This window comes from Paramormyrops kingsleyae, chromosome 8, assembly GCF_048594095.1.
Source record: "Paramormyrops kingsleyae isolate MSU_618 chromosome 8, PKINGS_0.4, whole genome shotgun sequence".
NCBI lineage: Eukaryota > Metazoa > Chordata > Actinopteri > Osteoglossiformes > Mormyridae > Paramormyrops > Paramormyrops kingsleyae.
In genome coordinates, this window is record NC_132804.1 from 28,692,180 (window position 1) to 28,713,211 (window position 21,032).

General features: G+C 41.0%; 1 protein-coding gene and 1 long non-coding RNA gene across 3 annotated transcripts in view; both read left to right on the top strand.

Annotated features, from left to right (window-relative positions):
* Positions 1-1,072: 1,072 nt before the first annotated feature.
* Positions 1,073-21,032, top strand: part of LOC111856174 (myosin heavy chain, fast skeletal muscle-like) — a 30,586-nt gene continuing 10,626 nt past the window's right edge. Inside the window, exons 1-25 of one of the 2 annotated variants that reach the window (XM_072715619.1) lie at positions 1,073-1,213; positions 2,089-2,304; positions 2,687-2,830; positions 2,919-3,075; positions 3,250-3,277; positions 9,958-10,060; positions 10,141-10,233; positions 10,318-10,381; positions 10,471-10,569; positions 10,649-10,752; positions 10,840-10,978; positions 11,061-11,179; positions 11,346-11,495; positions 11,608-11,778; positions 11,865-12,171; positions 13,709-13,776; positions 14,038-14,125; positions 16,882-16,999; positions 17,903-18,026; positions 18,557-18,693; positions 18,911-19,166; positions 19,301-19,543; positions 19,869-20,045; positions 20,632-20,777; positions 20,884-20,974. In XM_072715619.1, coding sequence (XP_072571720.1) covers positions 2,101-2,304; positions 2,687-2,830; positions 2,919-3,075; positions 3,250-3,277; positions 9,958-10,060; positions 10,141-10,233; positions 10,318-10,381; positions 10,471-10,569; positions 10,649-10,752; positions 10,840-10,978; positions 11,061-11,179; positions 11,346-11,495; positions 11,608-11,778; positions 11,865-12,171; positions 13,709-13,776; positions 14,038-14,125; positions 16,882-16,999; positions 17,903-18,026; positions 18,557-18,693; positions 18,911-19,166; positions 19,301-19,543; positions 19,869-20,045; positions 20,632-20,777; positions 20,884-20,974 — 3,330 coding nt within the window. In that variant the 5' untranslated portion in view covers positions 1,073-1,213; positions 2,089-2,100. Of the gene's footprint in view, positions 1,214-2,088; positions 2,305-2,686; positions 2,831-2,918; positions 3,076-3,249; positions 3,278-9,838; positions 9,843-9,957; positions 10,061-10,140; positions 10,234-10,317; positions 10,382-10,470; positions 10,570-10,648; positions 10,753-10,839; positions 10,979-11,060; positions 11,180-11,345; positions 11,496-11,607; positions 11,779-11,864; positions 12,172-13,708; positions 13,777-14,037; positions 14,126-16,881; positions 17,000-17,902; positions 18,027-18,556; positions 18,694-18,910; positions 19,167-19,300; positions 19,544-19,868; positions 20,046-20,631; positions 20,778-20,883; positions 20,975-21,032 lie in introns of those variants that run through there. The other variant, XM_072715620.1, reaches the window with a different exon arrangement.
* Positions 3,284-9,814, top strand: LOC140592313 (uncharacterized). Its single transcript, XR_011992679.1, has 2 exons — positions 3,284-8,210; positions 8,248-9,814. It is a non-coding gene; the product is annotated as an uncharacterized lncRNA (long non-coding RNA).

Below are 21,032 nucleotides of genomic sequence, written 5' to 3' on the forward strand. Positions count from 1 at the left end.
CTGCTATTCAAACAGCTTAAACGAACCCAGGAACCTGTATACACCTAAATATTTTACTGTTAGAATTAGCATTACTCAAGGGTTCAGAGTTGCTGCAGCTGTCATCTGCCATGCCCATACGTGGAGAAACATGAAAGAAGACTTCGGCCCACTAATATTCCAGCCTTTTCTACTAGTCCAAGGGGGGGGTGAGTGGCTGGGGGATGCCCCCTGCATGGGATGCTAGTCAACAGAAAGGGCTAAATAAGGATTCATAAAAGAAAACTTGCAAAACCAAATCACGACCCTCTACTGCTCAATGCTGATGAACTGAGTATCAGAGACCTGCAAATTTGGGGTGCTACGACCAATTGGTGTTAAATATGGCTGTTGTCTGCATTTATGGTAAAAAGAAAGATACATGAATATCATTTTGCATGATGTAAGGTAATATGAATGCATCAGTGAAATGCCTGCTATAGTTATGCTTTGCATTATTTTAAATATTTTATGTGGTCTTCATAAAATCCATTATAGATCAATTTATCACCTAAGGTCTTTTAGATGTCACCCATTTAATAACAGTAAGGTAATCCCCAAAAATGTATGAAATAAGTTTTTCATATAACCTCCAAAAAATGCCATCAATATACTATCAATCAGACATGAATTTATATTTCTAATTTAGAACTGCACAATTTGTGTTTGAGCTGGAGCATAACATTACATACTACAAACAAAGTTTTCCCTGCACCTGGATAGCCATTGACAAGTAAAAGCAAATCACTCCAGTCTGACACTAAACACTATTAAAGAATCCTGTAATTTATACCTCTGACATTTGTGTAATCTTTCAGTAAAACCCTATGCTCATTAATTAGAACTAAAGTTATGATAATACTAGTACTTGTATTCATGATGTATTCAATTCTGAGCCATAACTTGTACATATCTATATACAATATATATATATATATATATATATATATATATACAGTATATATATATATACACACACACACACACACACACACACACACACGGCATATATATGCTTTTCTAAATCTCTCTATCAAACTACATGTTAAAAATACTTTAATTACTAGTGTCAGGTAATTGGTCACATAGCAAGAACACATGACCAAATAGAGAAGGTTATTTCTGATGAGTTTAAATTTCTCTATAAAATAAACTGCCTTGGACTTCAACAAGGGTTGACAGTGACACAGCAAAGGTAAGTGAACGTTTTTACAAAAAGTTATATTTAACTGATGCTTTACAATAAACTTTAAAATAAAATTGATATTCAAATTCCATTTAAATGTATGTTTATATACAATTGTTGAAAGCAAAGAACAAAATGTAACAATATTTGGCAAGTTTTTTAGTAGAGTCAGTCCTGCCATAATGTGTGACATCAAAGTGTGAATCTGATCAAATGCAAGTTCGGCATGTTCAGTTGAAGTGGTTTCTAAGCAGTTCTCCAGATACTCATAAGAACCATGTTTATGTTCATGATAAATTTAATTAATTAATTAATTAATATTACTTATTTAAAATGCATGTAATTTCATTAATGGCCACACTGTTTTCATTTAATTCATTTAATTTGGCGTAAGTTACTAAGTTTCAGAGTTACATTCCTCTAACCCTATTTTTCCCATTGGATATGTGTATTTTAGAATGCAATTTTAGTGAATGCAAAGTTTTTCCAGGAACACATTGGTCGCGTTGTATCAGCATTGACTGGACTTAAAAATCAGTTTCACAAAAATCAGTTAAAAATTCAATCAAATGTTAAAAGTTTCCTTTGCAGATTTCCACCTTCTGTCTTTCTCTGCTGGCCTTAATTAAAGGAGATAAATAATTATTAAATATGTGTGAAAACAAATGTTTCCGATATAGCACATACTTTACAAACCCAGATTGTTATAACACGCTTTATTAATGTCAAACATATTCAATCTATTAGTCAACATTATTATTGTTATTCAGTTATTTCACTGTTTTATTTGGCACTTTCCTCATGAAGTGCAATGATGAGTGTGGAACCACACACTGTAAGGATGATTCCACATGGTAATTTTTTAAAAGCATCACTAATTTCAGCGAACCACCATCATGAATGGAGACGAGGATATGGAGTGTTTTGGCCCGGCAGCCATTTACCTCCGGCAGCCAGAAAAAGAGAGAACTGAAGCCCAGAACAAACCCTTTGATGCAAATACAGCCTACTTTGTGGCTGAACCGAAGGAGATGTACCTCAAAGGGGTTCTTCAAAGTAGAGAGGGGGGCAAAGCCACTGTTAAGACTTTGTGTGGACAAGTAAGTACGACTGTGTATCTAACAGATTTATTAAGGATCATCAGCACAAAAATATTAAGCTTTTCTTAATATTTTCTTAAACTTTAGCTCTACACTAAGCTGCCCTATTTCAGGCACTGGGAATTTATCAGTATATATGATTAATGATACAATGTTAATTACTAAATTACTAAATTACTAAATGTTAATTTGTGCTTATGATTAAGGATCATCAGCACAAAAATATTAAGCTTTTCTTGTAATATTTTTTTCATTAGAATTGTGATAAAGATAACTGCTACTAGTTTTGCAATCAATATATTTATTTTTATTTTTAGGTTATTCTTTTTGAAAGTTGCTTTACTTGCACTTTTGGAAAAATCACTGTGTCTCTTTAAACCAGACCATCACAGTTAAGGAGGATGACATTCACCCCATGAACCCTCCAAAGTACGATAAAATTGAGGACATGGCCATGATGACCCACCTCAGTGAGCCCGCTGTGCTGTACAACCTCAAAGAGCGTTACGCAGCATGGATGATCTACGTACGTTTTTCTTTTAAATCAGTTTGATGCATCCTATCATATAAAAATATGTACATGTATGAATAAATGTTTACTTGCTGTATTGCAGACCTACTCCGGGCTGTTCTGTGTCACTGTGAACCCCTACAAGTGGCTCCCAGTGTACGATGCTATTGTTGTGGCCGGCTACAGGGGCAAGAAGAGAATTGAAGCTCCTCCCCACATCTTCTCCATCTCTGACAGTGCGTTTCAGTTCATGCTTACAGGTATGAATAACCCAAAATAAAAGAAATTGTGTCATTTTATGAAACACGTATCATTTTCAAATATTTCACATATTACTTCTCTAAAATTGCTAGACACGCAATATTTATATTTTGAATGAAAAGTATACTTGTTTTTGAAATACAAAATAACAAATTTCCTAATCATTCATACAGATCGTGAGAACCAGTCGATCTTGATTACGTAAGTGTCTGAATGCAGAATATAGATTTAATAACTGATAGTGAAATCCAAACAAAAAAACTAATATAAATACAAACTGATTCACGAGAAAACTAAAATGAATAAGGATCATCTACGGTTAAGGTCATAATTATTAGCCCCCTGTTCAAAATTGAACTAAACCATACATTTTTCTAAAAAAAATTATTAGTACAGTGGTACCTCAGTTCTTGAACTCATTAGAACTCAAATTTCTTAAAAGTCGAACCAACCAGTTCGAAAAAAAATTACCTAGAGCTCGATCTGAATCTCAGAAGTCAAACCGTGAACGCCGACCTAAGATAACTTGTATGCGCGGGGAAATGAGTCACATGGCATGTCTGTCAGCGGAAACAAAGGATAAAGCTTCAGTCTCAACCTCGCATTCGCTGTGATAGCATCGTGCATGTTTACAGTAGCTTAATACATATATTTAGACAGTAAAAATACATTTAGACAATGATAAACAGTAGGGATGGCACGGTTCATGAAAAAAAACCGAACCATTCGGTTCGCTTGTCTCGGTTCGGAGCATGCATGCATCGCACGGTTCGACGGTTCATGACATGCGCAATGTAGCCTCGTGCCCCGTATGTGACGTCAGTGTGTTTCCCTTTCGCGCGAAAGAATAGGCTATATGCACAGAGCGGTGTGATGTAGTTCCGGTAAAAGTTCAGCCAGCTAAGTAATTTCAGGTAGCCTTTCGTTTGCTGCGTTTAGCTCGTGTTTTCGGCGTTACCACCCTAGCTGTCTCTGAAGAAAACGTTTAAATTTCAGCCAACCGATAGCACAACATCTGAACACTGTTGTGCGCCTTTGTTGTGTGACTTTATTTAATGTGCGGTTAGGCACTTTGTTAAAGAAAATTAAGTTATCTGTGACAAAGCACTCCAGTGAGTGTCATGCCTCGATCGTCCGGTCTTTCCGTGTGCCACGCCCCCTCGTTAACCCTGTGTGGATTCCCCGTGTTTACCAGCTGTTCCTGATTGTTGTGAAATTTGTCATTACTTCATTGTATTTAGTCCGCGTTTCCGTTTCTTTCTCCAGTCCGGTCATTATATTGTAATTCTGCTTTACCGCTCGTCTGTGTTCCTTTTGCTCATTAAACCCCGCATTCCCCCGATCCTAGGTCTCCTCGCCTCTGCTTCCCCGGTCAGCGTTGTAACAGTAAGCCTGCTTCCATGCTGCAATGTGAACATTTGCCATGTTCCTAAAAATTCTGTTTATTGCACAGTGTCTGACCACACAGACCTACAGGCTATTGCCAGATGATCATACTAGACATATCAACTGGATATATTTTGCACTATTACAGATTGATGTCTTGTACATACACAGAAACTGATTTTATCGATTACTCAAGAACATTCAATATAATTAATACCAATTTTTTTCACGTTATATAACCGAATCAGGCTTAATCAAGATAGGTGATCTATCATTTTAACGATCCCCAATTAACCCCGTGGACCGGACAAATACAAAACGAATGATTAAACATTATATGCGTCTCTTTTTGTATGTTTTCTAAATAAGACCGCGTGTCCATACCCAACTGTAATAGCGATTAAAGCGATCTATTCTTTTAGTATTTATGTTAAGACAAGACTTTTATTTTATTACTGTTCTGGGATTAATAATGTTTAATAATTTTAATAATGTGCTTTAAGTCAAGTCAAATTCAGTTTATGCATGATTACATGATATAACTTTTTTAATACTGTATCCTAAATTGTGGATAATTAAACTATATATCATATGCTGAAGTACATTTCTGGAGTGTAATAATAACAAGAACCGTACAGAACCGAAAACCGTGACCCTAAAACCGTGATACAAACCGAACCGTGGGTTTTGTGAACCGTGCCACCCCTAATAAACAGTAACAGTGATTATTATTATATAATAAAATACATTTAAAAATAAAGATTTCTTATTCATTATTTTAATATTAATAATAAACCATTAATACATTTAATTATAATAATATTGTCGTGCCGAGCGGGGAGGGAACGGAGACAAAGGCGCAGACATCAGGGTATCGGGGAATACGGGGTTTAATTACAGGTAAGGCAGGAAAAACGCAGATGGACAATACAATGACCGGAGTGGGGAAGCAAACTGAAACGCGGATGAAATACAAAGGACTAATGACAACAGCCAGAAACAGCTGATCACACAGGGATTCCACACGGGGTTAACGAGGGGACGTGGCATGCAGAAGGAGCGGACGATTGGGGCAGGACACATTGTTTTTTTTTTACTTTACATATTGTTTGGATACATTTACTTTACAAATGACTGTTTTGATAAATGTGCTTAGATGTGTTTAGTACAGTATATGCTCTTCTTGTTTTATCCGTTTCATTTTGTGTTTAAATGCTAAAAAAAAAACATATTTAGGTGTAATTTTTTTGTTGCCGGGAACCAATTAATTGGTTTTCCATTATTTCTTATGGGGAAAATTCGATCAGATCTTGAACTTTTTAGGATTCGATCCGGAGTTCTGAACGGATTAAGTTCGAGTTCTGAGGTACCAATGTATTTAAAGTGTTTATGATAATTGCTTCCAAAAGACACAATTTCCAAGAAGTTTGATGAAAATTTTTTATGGCCAAAATGATTAGCCCTCTGAGAATTAATAGTTAATAGTATAGCCCTTCTGACTCACAACTGATACCAGCCTTTTACTGTAGTTTCTCACAAGGTTTGCAAAAGTCTCCTGAGGGATGTTCGACTATTCTTCCATAGCAAATTACTCCAGCAATGCAGATGGTTTTTATAATTGTTTGCAAATTAGATGGTTTTTGAGCGTGGACCTTAAACCTGAGCTCTCGCCAAATATTCTCAATAGGATTGAGATCTGGGCTTTGAGATGGCTACTCCAAGACCTTGATTTTGATGTCCCTCAAAAAGTTTGGGACCAACTGTGACGTGTGCTTTGAGTCACCATCTTTCTGAAAGACCCAGCAATGATCCTAAGCCAGACTAGCAGTAGATCCCTTCAAATTATCCTTTAAAACTTGATAATGAGAAGAATGAGTGCTACAGAACTTCTTGACTTCTTGAGCACTGGGATGATCCTTGTTGTTTTGAGGCAGACAGGAACACTGCTGTGCTGAGGGATGCATTAAAGATGTCTGTGAAGACATCCACTAGCTACTCAGCAAATTCTCAGAGAGCACGTCTTGGTATGTTGTCTGGCCCAGCAGCATTTCGTGGGTTAACTCTGCTTAGAGTTTTTCTGACATCATCCCTGGGCAGACAGAGAACCTGCTCGTTGGTAGGAGGGAAGGCTTTCCTCACTGGTTCCTTGTTCTGTGCCTCAAAATGTGCGTAGAAGTCAATTAATGTATCCGGCAGGGAGGTATCACTGCTACAGGCCTGAGGAGTTAGCTTATAGTCCATGATGGATTGAATTCCCTGCCACATGCGCCTTGTGTCTCTAGAGTCCATGAAATGGCTGTGGATTTTCTGTGCATAAGCACACTTTGCTGCCTTGATGGCCTGTGACAGTTTAGCTCTGGCGGTACTAAAAGCCTCCTTGTCAGAAGACTGAAAGGCAGCATTTCTGGTCTTCACCAAAGTGCACACTTCTGCAGTGAACCAGTGCTTGTGATTGGCCCGGTTTCAGATGGTTTTGAAGACAGTAACATCCTCAATGCACTTGCTAATGTAGCCAGTCAGGCTGTATGCTCCTCAAAGTCCACTCAGCTGTTGTAGGTGGCAGCTTCCTTAAAAATAGCCCCACAGCATTATGCTCCCACCACCATGTTTAACTGTTGGAACTGTGTTTTTAGAGTTTTCCCTTCTTTCGCCAAAAAAGCTGTACGTGTATGCCCAAATAGCTCCAGTTTTGTCATATCATATCAGAATCAGAATATCTTTATTGTCATTGTAATATGTACAATGAAATTAGGTGCAGTCCTTGTGGCATCAAAGAATTATACAATAAATTACATGTAAAAGACATATTGCATGAGACATATTGCATATAAAAGACATATTGCACGTTGGAATAAGTCATGAGTGGGGTGTGAGGAGTCTTTTAGGATGTTTTCCGCTTTTCTGAGACAGCGAGAGCTGTGCAGTTCACCCAGAGGGGGTAAAGGGCAGCCGATGATCTCCTGGCCAGTCTTTACAATCCGCTGGAGTGATTTCCACTGTGCTGTTGTGCAGCTGGAAAACCCCACACACAGACAGTAGCACAGGATGCTCTCAATGGAACAGCGATAGAAGGACACCAGTAGTTTTTGGGGGATGCTATTTTTCCGGAGGACTCTCAGGAAATAAAGCCTCTGCTGAGCCTTATTTGTCAGCTCTGCTGTGTTCACACCCCAGGACAGGTCCTCCGTGATGTGTTCACACCCCAGGACAAGTTCTCCGTGATGTGATGTGTTCACACCCCAGGACAGGTCCTCCGTGATGTATTCACACCCCAGGACAAGTCCTCCGTGATGTGTTCACACCCCAGGACAAGACCTCCATGATGTGATGTGTTCACACCCCAGGACAGGTCCTCCGTGATGTGATGTGTTCACACCCCAGGACAGGTCCTCCGTGATGTATTCACACCCCAGGACAAGTTCTCCGTGATGTGATGTGTTCACACCCCAGGACAGGTCCTCCGTGATGTGTTCACACCCCAGGACAAGTCCTCCGTGATGTGTTCACACCCCAGGACAAGACCTCCGTGATGTGATGTGTTCACACCCCAGGACAGGTCCTCCGTGATGTGTTCACACCCCAGGACAGGTCCTCCGTGATGTGTTCACACCCCATGACAAGTCCTCCGTGATGTGATCACACCCCAGGACAGGTCCTCTGTGATGTGTTCACACCCCAGGACAGGTCCTCCGTGATGTGTTCACACCCCAGGACAGGTCCTCCGTGATGTGTTCACACCCCAGGACAAGTCCTCCGTGATGTGATGTGTTCACAGTCTAGGACAGGTCCTCCGTGATGTGATGTGTTCACAGTCCAGGACAGGTCCTCCGTGATGTGAACTCCCAGAAAGCGGAAGTCTGACACTCTCTCCACACAGTCCCCTCTGATGTAAAGTGGTTTAATGTCCGTTTTCTTTCTCCTGAAATCCACAACGATCTCCTTGGTCTTAATTGTGTTCAGGAGCAGGTTGTTATCTGTGCACTACCCTGTCTCTCTGTAGGCGGACTCATCCTCCCCAGAGATAGGCCCTACCACGGTGATATTGTCTGCAAATTTGAACTTCCAAAATTCATATTGTTTCAAATGGTCCTGGGGAAACTTCAGTCTAACTTTCCTATGCTGCTGTGTGAGCAATTAAGTTTTCTGTGGCCGATGACCTCGAAGCTTCCCACGATCTAGAGCACTCACTACAGTTGTTTTTAAGACTTCAAGTCCAGAAAGAGGCCAGTTCAGTGACAATGGCATTTGCAGTGATCTGGGGGTTCTTTTTGGCATCTCTGATTATTTTCCTTTTCAAAGTATTTGAAATCTTGTGCTGGTGACCACATTGGTGGACACATTGAAACGCTTTGAAATGAGTGAATGAATGTTATATTTATATAGCGCTTTTCAAACACCCAAAGAGCTTTACAGAACCAATGGGGAGCCTCGTCAACCACCACCACTGTGTAGCCCCCACCTGGATGATGCGAAAACAGCCATTCTGCGCCAGTATGCCCACTACACAGTAGCTAAGGTGGTGAAAGGGCAGGAGAGAATTTACCAATTAGATATAGGGGACGATTAGGAGGCCAGATTTGATAGAGCCACATTAAGCAATTTAGGCAGTACATTGGGGTACCGCCCGTACTCTTTCAAAAGATGCCCAGGGATCTTTTATTATCTCAGAGACTCAAGACCTCGATTTTGCGTCTGAAGGACAGCACCGTTTTAGAGTGTCCCCATCACTACATTGGGATGCACACAGACCACAGGATGGGTTAACCTGTTGGCCACAGTGTCCCCATCATTGTACTGGGGCACTGGGATGCACACAGACCACAGGTTGGGCTAACCCTTCAGCCACACCAACACCTCTTCCAGCAGCAACCCAGCTTTCCTAATTGATCCCCCATGCAAGTACTGGCCAGACCCAAATCTACTTAGTTTCAGGTAAATTACTCAGTCTGAACTGCAGGTGGTAGGGCTGCTGACAATGGCTATATAGCCATCCCCCCTAAGATAAGAATACACTGCTCATTTCAGTCCATTTACTACAGTGTGTAGCTAATTGATTGAGCCAATAAAGTCATATGGGATTTAGGTATAGTCTGACACAAAAACATTTAACTTAACAACGCTTCTGGACGAATGCACACTGGGCTAATCATCTTGACAACCCCCAATTTTAAATAAAGTTGTCATTTATAGAACAATATTCTTCAAATTAAAATATGTACCAGTTGGAGGATTTTACACTGATGAATGTTCTGCTTTGTACACTTTAACAACAGATGTTAAAATCGCACATAAATGTAGGAAAATCACCATTTCTCATAGGGGCCTATTAATAATGACCTTAACTGTACATGGCTTACATCTGAGTGTCAGTCTTGATTACATAAGTATCTATATGCTATCTAACCAAACAAAAACCAAACAAAAAATAGCAATGTGAAAAGCAAAATATGCCTTATATCCTTATATCTGAGTCGATTTCCCATACTCACCCTTAGTGGAGAATCCGGAGCAGGAAAGACTGTGAACACCAAATGTGTCATCCAGTATTTTGCCACAATCGCCATTTCAGGGCAGAAGCCTGTTCCTGGAAAGATGCAGGTAAGAGAGAAAAACAAGGACTATGAATAAGGAACATATATACAGAAGCAAGAGTCTCAATGCTCCAGTGTCTCCTGTAGGGTTCCCTGGAAGATCAAATTGTTGCAGCGAACCCTCTGCTGGAGGCTTATGGTAATGCCAAGACTGTGAGGAATGACAACTCCTCTCGTTTTGTAAGTTATTTAATCTAATTTTTCCTTAAATTTCACTCACAGAATTAGCTGTTTTAATATTCTAATACCTTCATTATATTATAGGGCAAATACATAAGAATCCATTTTGGGCAAACAGGAAAACTGGCTTCTGCTGATATTGAAACTTGTAAGTCTTCATCTACCAAACTATTTATTTTAAAATTCATCACAAAATTACAAATGTACGAGTAACATGTTGCAAACTTCTACTGACAGATTTGCTGGAAAAGTCAAGAGTAACTTTCCAGCTGTCAAATGAGAGAAGTTACCACATCTTCTATCAACTTATGACAGGCCACAAACCAGAGCTGCTTGGTATGTATCCAGTGTCTGGGATAAACTGGGGTTTTGTACCTGCAGTTTACATCTGTGAATGTTTTCTTCATCTTTACAGAGGCACTTCTGATCACCACCAATCCATACGACTACCCCATGATCAGTCAAGGGGAGATTGTGGTTAAAAGCATTGATGATGTTGAAGAATTCATGGCCACAGATGTAAGTAAACTAAAATTAGGTATATACTGCTGAATACCTTCAAGTATACAAGCCAATATACAATAACATGTGTATGTTTATATGCAGACTGCAATTGACATCTTGGGCTTTAATGCTGAGGAGAAAATAGGCATCTACAAACTGACTGGAGCAGTGATGCATCATGGGAACATGAAGTTCAAGCAGAAGCAGAGAGAGGAGCAGGCAGAACCTGATGGCACTGAGGGTAACTGATATGATAACCTCAACCATACAATAATCTACCCAGAGTTATAGATCATTAACCAAACATGTTATTCATATTTCAGTGGCCGATAAAATCGCCTACCTCATGGGCCTGAACTCAGCTGACATGCTGAAGGCTCTGTGCTACCCCAGAGTGAAGGTCGGGAATGAGTTTGTGACCAAGGGGCAGACTGTACCTCAGGTAAGGAATGCAGCGATAACATTGTATGTATTCACTGAATATTTAATGTGTTTGTTATAATTTGCACTTCCTACTGCTAAAATGGCAATATCAGAGCTAAATTTATATTAAATAGTACTAAATTAATAATACAGACATTTTCTCTTATATTTCAAAAATAAAATAGGTTAATAATGCTACCATGGCATTGTGTAAATCCATCTATGAGAAAATGTTCTTGTGGATGGTTACTCGCATCAATGAGATGTTGGATACCAAGCAGCAAAGACGGTCCTTCATTGGTGTGCTGGACATCTCTGGATTTGAAATCTTTGATGTGAGTGGAGGTCGTCAGTGTTATATATTCCATAAAATAATAATAATAATGTCATTCTATCTATTGTTATTATTCTTGTCATTTCTGGTATTTCATTACATATTCCCATCAGTTCAACACATTGGAGCAGCTGTGTATAAACTTTACCAATGAGAAACTGCAACAGTTCTTCAACCATCACATGTTTGTGCTGGAACAAGAGGAGTACAAGAAAGAGGGGATTGAGTGGGAGTTCATTGACTTTGGTATGGACTTGGCTGCTTGCATTGAGCTTATTGAGAAGGTATGTGATATGAACATTATTCTATGTGAATAAATTCCTCCCTTATCTCATCATTAGGCATCAATAATCAGTTGTGTCTCCAACAGCCAATGGGCATCTTCTCCATCCTTGAAGAGGAGTGCATGTTCCCCAAGGCTACAGACACAAGCTTCAAAAACAAGCTGCATGACCAGCATCTGGGCAAATGTAACGCCTTCCAGAAGCCCAAACCTGCCAAAGGCAAAGCTGAGGCCCACTTCTCCCTGGTGCACTATGCTGGCACTGTGGATTACAACATCGGCGGCTGGCTGGACAAGAACAAGGATCCTCTGAATGAATCTGTTGTGCAACTCTACTACAAGTCTTCAATGAAACTACTGGCACATCTATATGCAAGTCATGCAACTGCAGATGGTAATCATTTACATTCTTAATTTTTTATATTCGCAGAGTTTTGTCAGGGAATATGCCCTCTACCATATTTCATGGAAGCAAACTAGTACTGTGAAGTAGGGTTCTCAGCAATTTTTTTCTGGATCTTTTAATTTTATCCTAATATCCAAAGAAGCTTTTTTTTCCAGACAGCCCATACCCAGTGCATCTGTTTGCCATGTGTTCCTGGATTTGTCCCAAATAACTGTGATTTTAGTATAAGAAACAAACAATGGACTGAGGCGTATTTCAATAATGACAATTATAGTGATATGTTTAATATATATAGTGCTGCCTTTCTCACACTCAAGGATGCTTTACAATACAGACAGACACAACACAATGGAACAGTCTTCCTGCTAGTGTAGTGCAAGCTGATTCCTTTAAATCAGAGCTAGATAAGATTTTAACAACTCTGAGCTATTAGTTAAGTTCTCCCCAAATGAGCTTCATGGGCCAAATGGCTTCCTCTCGTTTGTAAATTTCTTATGTTCTTATGTTCTAACACAATACAATACAGAAACAGCAACAGCAAGACAACGACAATATTACGTAGTGGTAGACGCATTAGAGCATTCATGAAATAAAGTTTTCAATTGGCACTTGAACATGTTAACAGACTTTATCTCTCGCAGACTGTGAGGAAGTGCATTCCAGAATGTAGGTGGCGTCACACAGAACACACTGCCACCCATAGAGGATAATCTGAATTTAGGTTCAGGTTATGGTTAGTGTCTGAAGATCTTAGTATGCAGGCTGGAGTCTAAGGAAGGGGAAGGCAACACAGATATTGAGCGTCAAGTGCATGGAGAGCTTTGTAGGTGATTAGTAAAATTTTGCATTTGATGGTGTAAGTGACAGGAAACTAATGTAAATCATGAAGAACAGGAGTAAGGTGGTTCAGGGCATAGGGCAGAGGACACCCTAACAGGATGCAAGTCCACCAAAAGGCACAAACTATATGCAATTTAATGTTATCGATTAATACAACTGTGAGAGTAAATCATAAAATCCATAGAAAGAATGAGCAAGAGGCAGGATCTGGATGAGTGATGCCGCAATGTAGGGGATACCTTGGACGAGACACCAGTTCATCACAGAAACTTTGGTAGAGTGAGGCCATAGTGCCAACTACACCAGCCACCATACACACATGCCAACCCACCTCGTCAGTAACTGCATCCAGTTGAACAAGAACTATCTGACATTTCGGCTAAACAGACATGGTAAAAATTAGTGGTGAGCAAGGAATAAAGCCTTGTGTTGTCCTCCAGGTGGGCGGTCCTATAAGAATATGACATCACGTGAAAACTATGGATAGCACAACCACTTTCTGCTACTGACATGCCCATGGGCGCTTGGACGGGCAACACTGGATGGGAAAATGACAACTGCGTTGGGCTCATGCTAGCAAAGACACCTGCATTGCGCCCAGCACCACTTTTCGTCAGGTGTAAAGTAGGGCACATAGACATATTTAACATCAATATTTATACTTGACTATTTTCTCTGTGAGCAGAGAGTGGTGGTGGCAAGAAGGGCAAGAAGAAGGGTGGCTCCTTCCAGACAGTGTCTGCTCTGTTCAGGGTATGTTCATGTTTAAAATATGGTCACAACAGTTTAAAATTTATAATATGGGAGAATTAGACAGACAAATATAAAATTGTAAATTAATTCAATTCAAGACAGGTTAATATATATATATATATATATTTTTTTTTTCTTCCATATTTTCATAAATCAATAAAATGACCATATTGATATTATGTGTTTCAAATAATAAGTGACAACTAGGAACTATCTGACTGTCTAAGTTTTTTCAAAAATAGATATCCATTCATCCTACAGGAGAACCTGGGCAAGCTGATGACCAACCTGAGAAGCACTCACCCTCACTTTGTGCGCTGCCTGATTCCAAACGAATCAAAGACACCAGGTTTGACCAGCACTGCACATTATATCAACTGCATAAACATCAATATTGTAGTGGGAGAGGCAAGTAGTGGAACAGATAGAGGTACAGACATGGTATGGGTGGAAAGACATTAAAAGGGGCGATGGTGGTGCAGGAGGTAGTGCTACCGTTCGGCAACCGGAGGGTTGCAGGTTTGAGCCCTGGGTCCTCCTGACCCCATGGAAGTGTCCTTGAGCAAGACACTGACCCCCAAATTGCTGTTGGTGAGCTGGTTGGTACCTTGCATGGCAGCCTCTGCCACCGGTGTGTGAATGCGTATATGAATGGGTGAATGTGAGGCATAACTGTAAAGTGGTTTGAGTGCTCGAAAGAGTAGCAAAAATGCGCTATATAAATCCTATCCATTTTTTAAGTGTCTTTAAAAAGACAATTAGGTGTTCACAACCTCTACCTTTTTCTACCAGCTCAGTCATAAACTGAGCCCCTCAAACCTTTCACACCACATAGTCAGCTCATGACTGGACACTTCTCAGGTGGGTGTTTACCACACTGAATGATGGGAAGGGGGCAATCTATCAGGTCCCCCAGGCAGGATCCACTTTGCCTTAGTCCCAACCTGAGCTCAGAGCACACAGTCCTGGAGACATGTCAGGATGAGCCTTTCTCAATGGGGGTGCATGGTCCCACTGACAGTCCCTGCAGCCGATGGGACTCCTGGAGTTGGCTCTGATGAAAGGGTGGCTGCAGGTTGGGGCGTCGACATGACGGCAGGTGGAGTCTGCCGGGGTCTGTATGGTGCCAGCCGATCCCTGTGGACTACTACAGTTTGACGCCCAGGTCCTGTCTAACCCTTGTGCAGACAGATGTGTCATTGCCACACAGGGTCTCATCCATTGCTCCACCAGCTTGGGGCACAACTTTTCCTTGCGAGTGGCATTGTGCAGCCATACTTCATGAGACGCTCAAAGATAGCTGGGGCATTGCATAGCCCAAAAGGCATCACAGTAAAGTACCACAACCCCTGGCCCAGGGTGAACACTGTCTTTTCCTTTGCATTAGCTGATAAGGCTACCTGCCAGTACCCACTCCTAAGATCCAAAAAGCTAATACCAGCTAGAAACTGTAAGTGTGTCGAGGGCATCATCGATCTGAAGCAAAGGGTATGGGTCTGCCTGGATGATAGCATTTGGATGGCGGTAGTCCAAACAGAACTGCCAGCTATCATTCATCTTCTAGACCAGGACAGAAGTAGCAGCCCTTAGGCTTTCGGATAGCTCTATAATTCTTGCTGCTGCCAAATCTCAGACCTTCTCCTTGGCTGCTTACCTCTTCGCCAGTGGCAGATGATGGGGCTGCAGGCAGATGAGAGTGGTCTTATTGGTGTCTATTTGATCTTGGAAATGGTCAGTCTGGGTACAGTCTTCATCCTTGGTATTGAAGACGTCCATAGGGCTCTGGAGTAGGTCCCACAGTCTTTCCCTTTCTCTATGCCCCAGCCCCTTGCAACTCTTCCAGAGGGCCTCAATAGTCATTTTAGTCAGACCTTTACTGTTATCAGGGTTCCCTTAGTCCTCAACCCTTGCATGGTTTGTGGTGCGTACAGAGTCCACTGCCCCTCCTGTTTGGTCCTGGGCATAGCAGACCCCTAAGGGGGTAGGATACTGTCCTGCTTTCACCACCTGCTCCATGATGTTGCTTGGGCCCCTCTGCAGGTGATACTGGCTCCTGAGGGGGGCTGAGCTGGCAGTGAAGCTGTGGCTAGGTGCACGTTCTCCTCTGGTCATCCGGTATTGGTGAGTGGGACTGTTGAGTCTTTTACTCACAGTTGTCCCTGGTTCAGGTCCAGGATGGCCCTATGGGCACTGAAGAGGTCCATCCCGATGATGCATGCATCCTGGATGGTGGTCAGCAAGAATTCATGATGATTTAGGTTGTGTCCCATGTGTACCCTCAAGCACCGCCATACCAGCATCTGGGCCTCTTCCCCCATCACAGACCTGAGGCAAGCTATTGTTGGTGTCCAACCTGCAGGGAGCCCGTAGTCAGTCCCTGGCAGCAATCCCAGTCAGACAAGAGAGACAGTGGAGCTAGTGTCAATTACGGCCTGCAGTGTTGGTCCAGGGTAGGCGTGCACTCCTTAGATCACCAAGACAGCCCACTGGGTAGACCTTGGGTAATTGAGGGGTAACAGGGTGCTTGGGCGGCAATCCCCTGGCTGCACCACCCTGTTGTTGCTTCTTGGCAGCTCTGGGAGGGGTTCATGGCAGTCTTGTGCCTTCTGGTCCTTTTTCTGACCTCACCAGCAGGTTATATATCGTCGTTGTGGCCGGCCATCGACAATCAGGCAGACAGCTGCTTACTCCTCTTCCTGACCCTCAGAGTAAATGGTCCAGCAAGCTTGAGTGCTGGTGGGGGCCTCACAAAGTGCAGGAATCACTTCCACCCACTCCGCTTCTGCTAGTGCCAGTTACAGGGTGGGAGGTGCTGTGAGCTGGATATGGCACTGTAGAGCCTCTGGGGAGAGGGTATTTAAAAAGACAATTGGGTGTTCACACCACTACCCTTTTCTGCTGGCTGAGTTCCCCACACCTTTCACACCTCACAATAAGCCAATGGCTAGACACTTCTCAGGTGGGTGGTTACCTCATGGAATGATAGGAAGGGGGGCAGATCAAGCTTACCAAAAACCCTAGCACCATGTGCTACAATATTAAAAGAGGTTCACTAGTTTCATTCTAATTTTATGTATAATTCATTTAATTTAATTTTTCTTTTAGGTCTAATGGAGAACTACCTGGTTATCTATCAGCTGAGGTGTAACGGTGTGCTGGAAGGTATCAGGATCTGCAGAAAGGGTTTCCCCAGCAGAATCCTCTATGGTGACTTCAAGCAGAGGTCATTTTAAACACTTCTGTTTCATGGAATACTTCATCAAAAGACAGACATTCCACTTCTCTTAGATGATCTTTGTCCCGAAAATTGACACCCGTGAATGAAGGGCAATGTCTAGGAACTCTGTCATTCCGTTATTCAGCAGCAGAAAAATTAGCCAGCAAGAAGTTTTCCTTCCACATACACACATACACACACACACACATACACACACACACACATGCACATACACACATACACACATACACATACACACATGCACATACACACATACACACATACACACACACATACACACACACACATACACACATACACACACACACACACACATACACACATGCACATACACACATACACACACACATACACACATGCACATACACACACACACACATACACATACACACATGCACATACACACATACACACACACACACACACACACATGCACATACACACACACACATGCACATACACACACACACATGCACATACACACATACACACATGCACATACACACATACACACACACATACACACATACACACACACACACATGCACATACACACACACACACACACACACACACACACAAACACTAGAGTTTGGCGATATCTAATTGTTCTATAGTCCAAATTATGGCATTAAGATGGTGGTATTTTAAAAAGCAACATTATTGCAATTATTTACCGTAATACTGCTCCAGCTTAGACAGCACCCTAACCCCCCCCTCCCCGCTATCCCCCTAATCCGCCTCCCTGAAATCAATTCACCTATGAAGTGATGTCTGAAAAGATTTCCCAAATTAAATATCCTTCGTATATGGGTGTATAATTCCAAATAAACACTGATCACAAATATGTTATACAGTGGAGTAATTTAAAAAAAAATACTGCTACAGATACAAAGTACTGAATGCCAGCGTGATTCCAGAAGGACAGTTCATTGACAACAAGAAGGCTTCAGAGAAGCTCTTGAGTTCTATTGATGTGGACCACACTCAGTACAAGTTTGGCCAGACTAAGGTAAACAGCTACAATATAGTCTGAGTCATCTTATTTGTGACATGCATTACAAGACTCAATATCCTTTTACTGGATTTAAAAGAAGTGGAATACCAATGGTTTTGGGATTGGCCTGCTGCCAGCGCTTCAAGCACTTTATATGGCAATAACTCAAAAACTATTTTGTAGATATTATTTTCAAACTTTGCAGAAACATTATATATATAAAGATCTGGGGTGAGTTTCCCAAAGCCTTCTTAAAGCTACGTACATATCTTTTAACATTAACTTACAAACGACGTAGCGTTAAGAAGGCTTCGGGAAACACACCCCTGGACTTTACCACATTATGAGACAGATCACATTAAAGCTGAAGCAGTCCAACTGTCTAGTGATAGCTAAAAAAGGACAGCCTCAGACACTTGATTTTGTCAGCATGATAACTCAAAAAACAGTTAAATCTTTTTCACACTTTGGCTATATCCAAAGAATACATTATCATCATGCTGACAGCACCCAGATCATTTAATATCTACTACATCTATTGCCAGGTGTTTTTCAAAGATGGTCTGTTGGGTCAACTGGAGGAGATGCGAGATGAGAAACTGGGCTCTTTGGTCACTATGACTCAGGCCATGTGCCGCGGGTACCTCATGAGAAGGGAGTTTGTGAAGATGATGGAGAGGAGGTAAATATTGAAACACTGCATAATATTTGTCTGGACTAGGTTTGAAAAATAATCAAATTCAGTATCAGTTGGTGTATATGTACTAGGTATAGTGAGTGGTCACTAAAAATGTATTTTATTATGTATTACAACATTTACTTTTGAATCAAATTTTGAATACTCCCGAAATATTTCATTTTTGCTTAGCTAATTCATTCCTCTTGTGGTTTTACTTCAGAGAGTCCATTTACACCGTCCAATACAACATCCGCTCATTCATGAATGTGAAACACTGGCCATGGATGAAGCTGTATTTCAAGATCAAGCCACTCCTGAAAAGTGCAGAAACTGAGAAGGAAATGGCCAACATGAAGGAGGACTTTGAGAAGACCAAAGAAGACCTGACGAAAGCACTGGCCAAGAAGAAGGAGCTGGAGGAGAAAATGGTTTCCCTGCTGCAGGAGAAGAATGACCTGCAGTTACAAGTGCAGGCGGTATGTAAATAATATGATTGCGTGATAGAGATATGAAAATACTCAACCAACCATAATGACTGGTAAAAACTGTTTAGTACAGATAAATTTTGATCTTGCAATTTGAAAAAATGGTTAATTTGTTTTACATTTAGGAAACTGAGAATATCTCAGATGCAGAGGAAAGGTGTGAAGAACTAATTAAAAGTAAAATCCAGCTTGAAGGAAAACTCAAAGAGACAAATGAGAGGCTGGAGGATGAGGAGGAAATCAATGCTGAGTTGACTGCCAAGAAGAAAAAACTGGAGGATGAATGTTCTGAGCTGAAGAAAGACATAGATGACTTGGAGCTGACCTTGGCTAAAGTGGAGAAGGAGAAACATGCCACAGAAAACAAGGTTAATTTTAAATCATTGATGAATATCCTCCTGAGACCCCACCCATTCATTTATGTCCATTGTTAGTGGACATTTTGTTTTTGCGTCTATATTTTCACTGATATAAGGAAACATATTTATTCCTGTTGTACACTAAAGAGGACATGCTGTCAAATTACAAATAAAAATAAATTAGTAAAAATCTAAATTGTAAGATGTCTTATTTCTTCCAAAGACAAATATCCTAAAATTGAAGGACACTTTTTTCCTTGGGTCCCAAGAGAGTATAGGTTTTTGACCAAATTCATTAAATCATTGATGGGAGAATGGAATGCTTTCCTTATAGGTTAAAAACCTGACCGAGGAGATGGTCTCCCAGGAAGATAGCATTGCCAAGTTGACCAAGGAAAAGAAAGCCCTCCAAGAGGCACACCAGCAGACCCTGGATGATCTCCAGGCAGAAGAAGACAAAGTCAACATTCTGACCAAATCAAAGACCAAACTTGAACAACAAGTGGATGATGTAAGTAAAATAATCGTTAAAGGGAACCCCAAATCTAAAAAGACATGTTTTAGAGGGGCGTTAGTGCTATCCATCCATCTAGGTTGTTCTGCTGGGTGTTGCTGAGTTTTGGACATATGGGCCATAGAAATGTCTGGTTTCTCTCAAATATTATGGGAGTGAGAAGCATTCTATCTGTGATGATTAAAGTACCAGAAAAAAACATTTGAAAAATCCAACAGCACGGCATCTTACCAGAAATCATGACCTGATTATTCAAGATAATCAAGAGCCTTAGTAGTGAGCAGTTTGTATGAACTGTTTTCTTCTACTGAAGTCCACACACTAATTGTATCACTGTGTACAAAATGTTGCCGGGGTGCTCGTGCGTGTATGTCCTAGGCATACAGCCTGACATTTCTATGGCCGATATCTCCAAAACTAGCCAACTCCCAGCAGAATAACCTAGATGGATAGATGGCAGTAAAGCCCCTCCAAAACATATATATTTTTTGTTTTGGTGTGAACTGCCCCGTTATGTGTTTCATTGCTGATCAATGCCAGAAAAAAAATATGTTTCAGATCAATAACTTGATTTCATCTGTAGATTGAAGGCTCTCTGGAACAAGAGAAGAAACTACGCATGGATCTTGAGAGAGCCAAGAGAAAGCTTGATGGAGACCTGAAACTTACCCAGGAATCTATAATGGACCTGGAGAATGACAAGCAGCAGTCAGAGGAGAAGATAAAGAAGTAAGAATATTGTTAAAATAAACCTGTGAGAAAACCTCAGTCCCTAGTTTATCCCCAAGTTTAAAAGTGATCCAGAATACTAAGAATGCCTGATTGTTGTCCACAGGAAAGACTTTGAAACTAGCCAGCTACTTAGCAAATTTGAGGATGAACAGTCACTGGCTGCTCAACTTCAAAAGAAGATTAAAGAGCTCCAGGTAAAATGTTGATACTTCAGATAAAACAACCTGTATCAATCTAGTACTATGACTTACA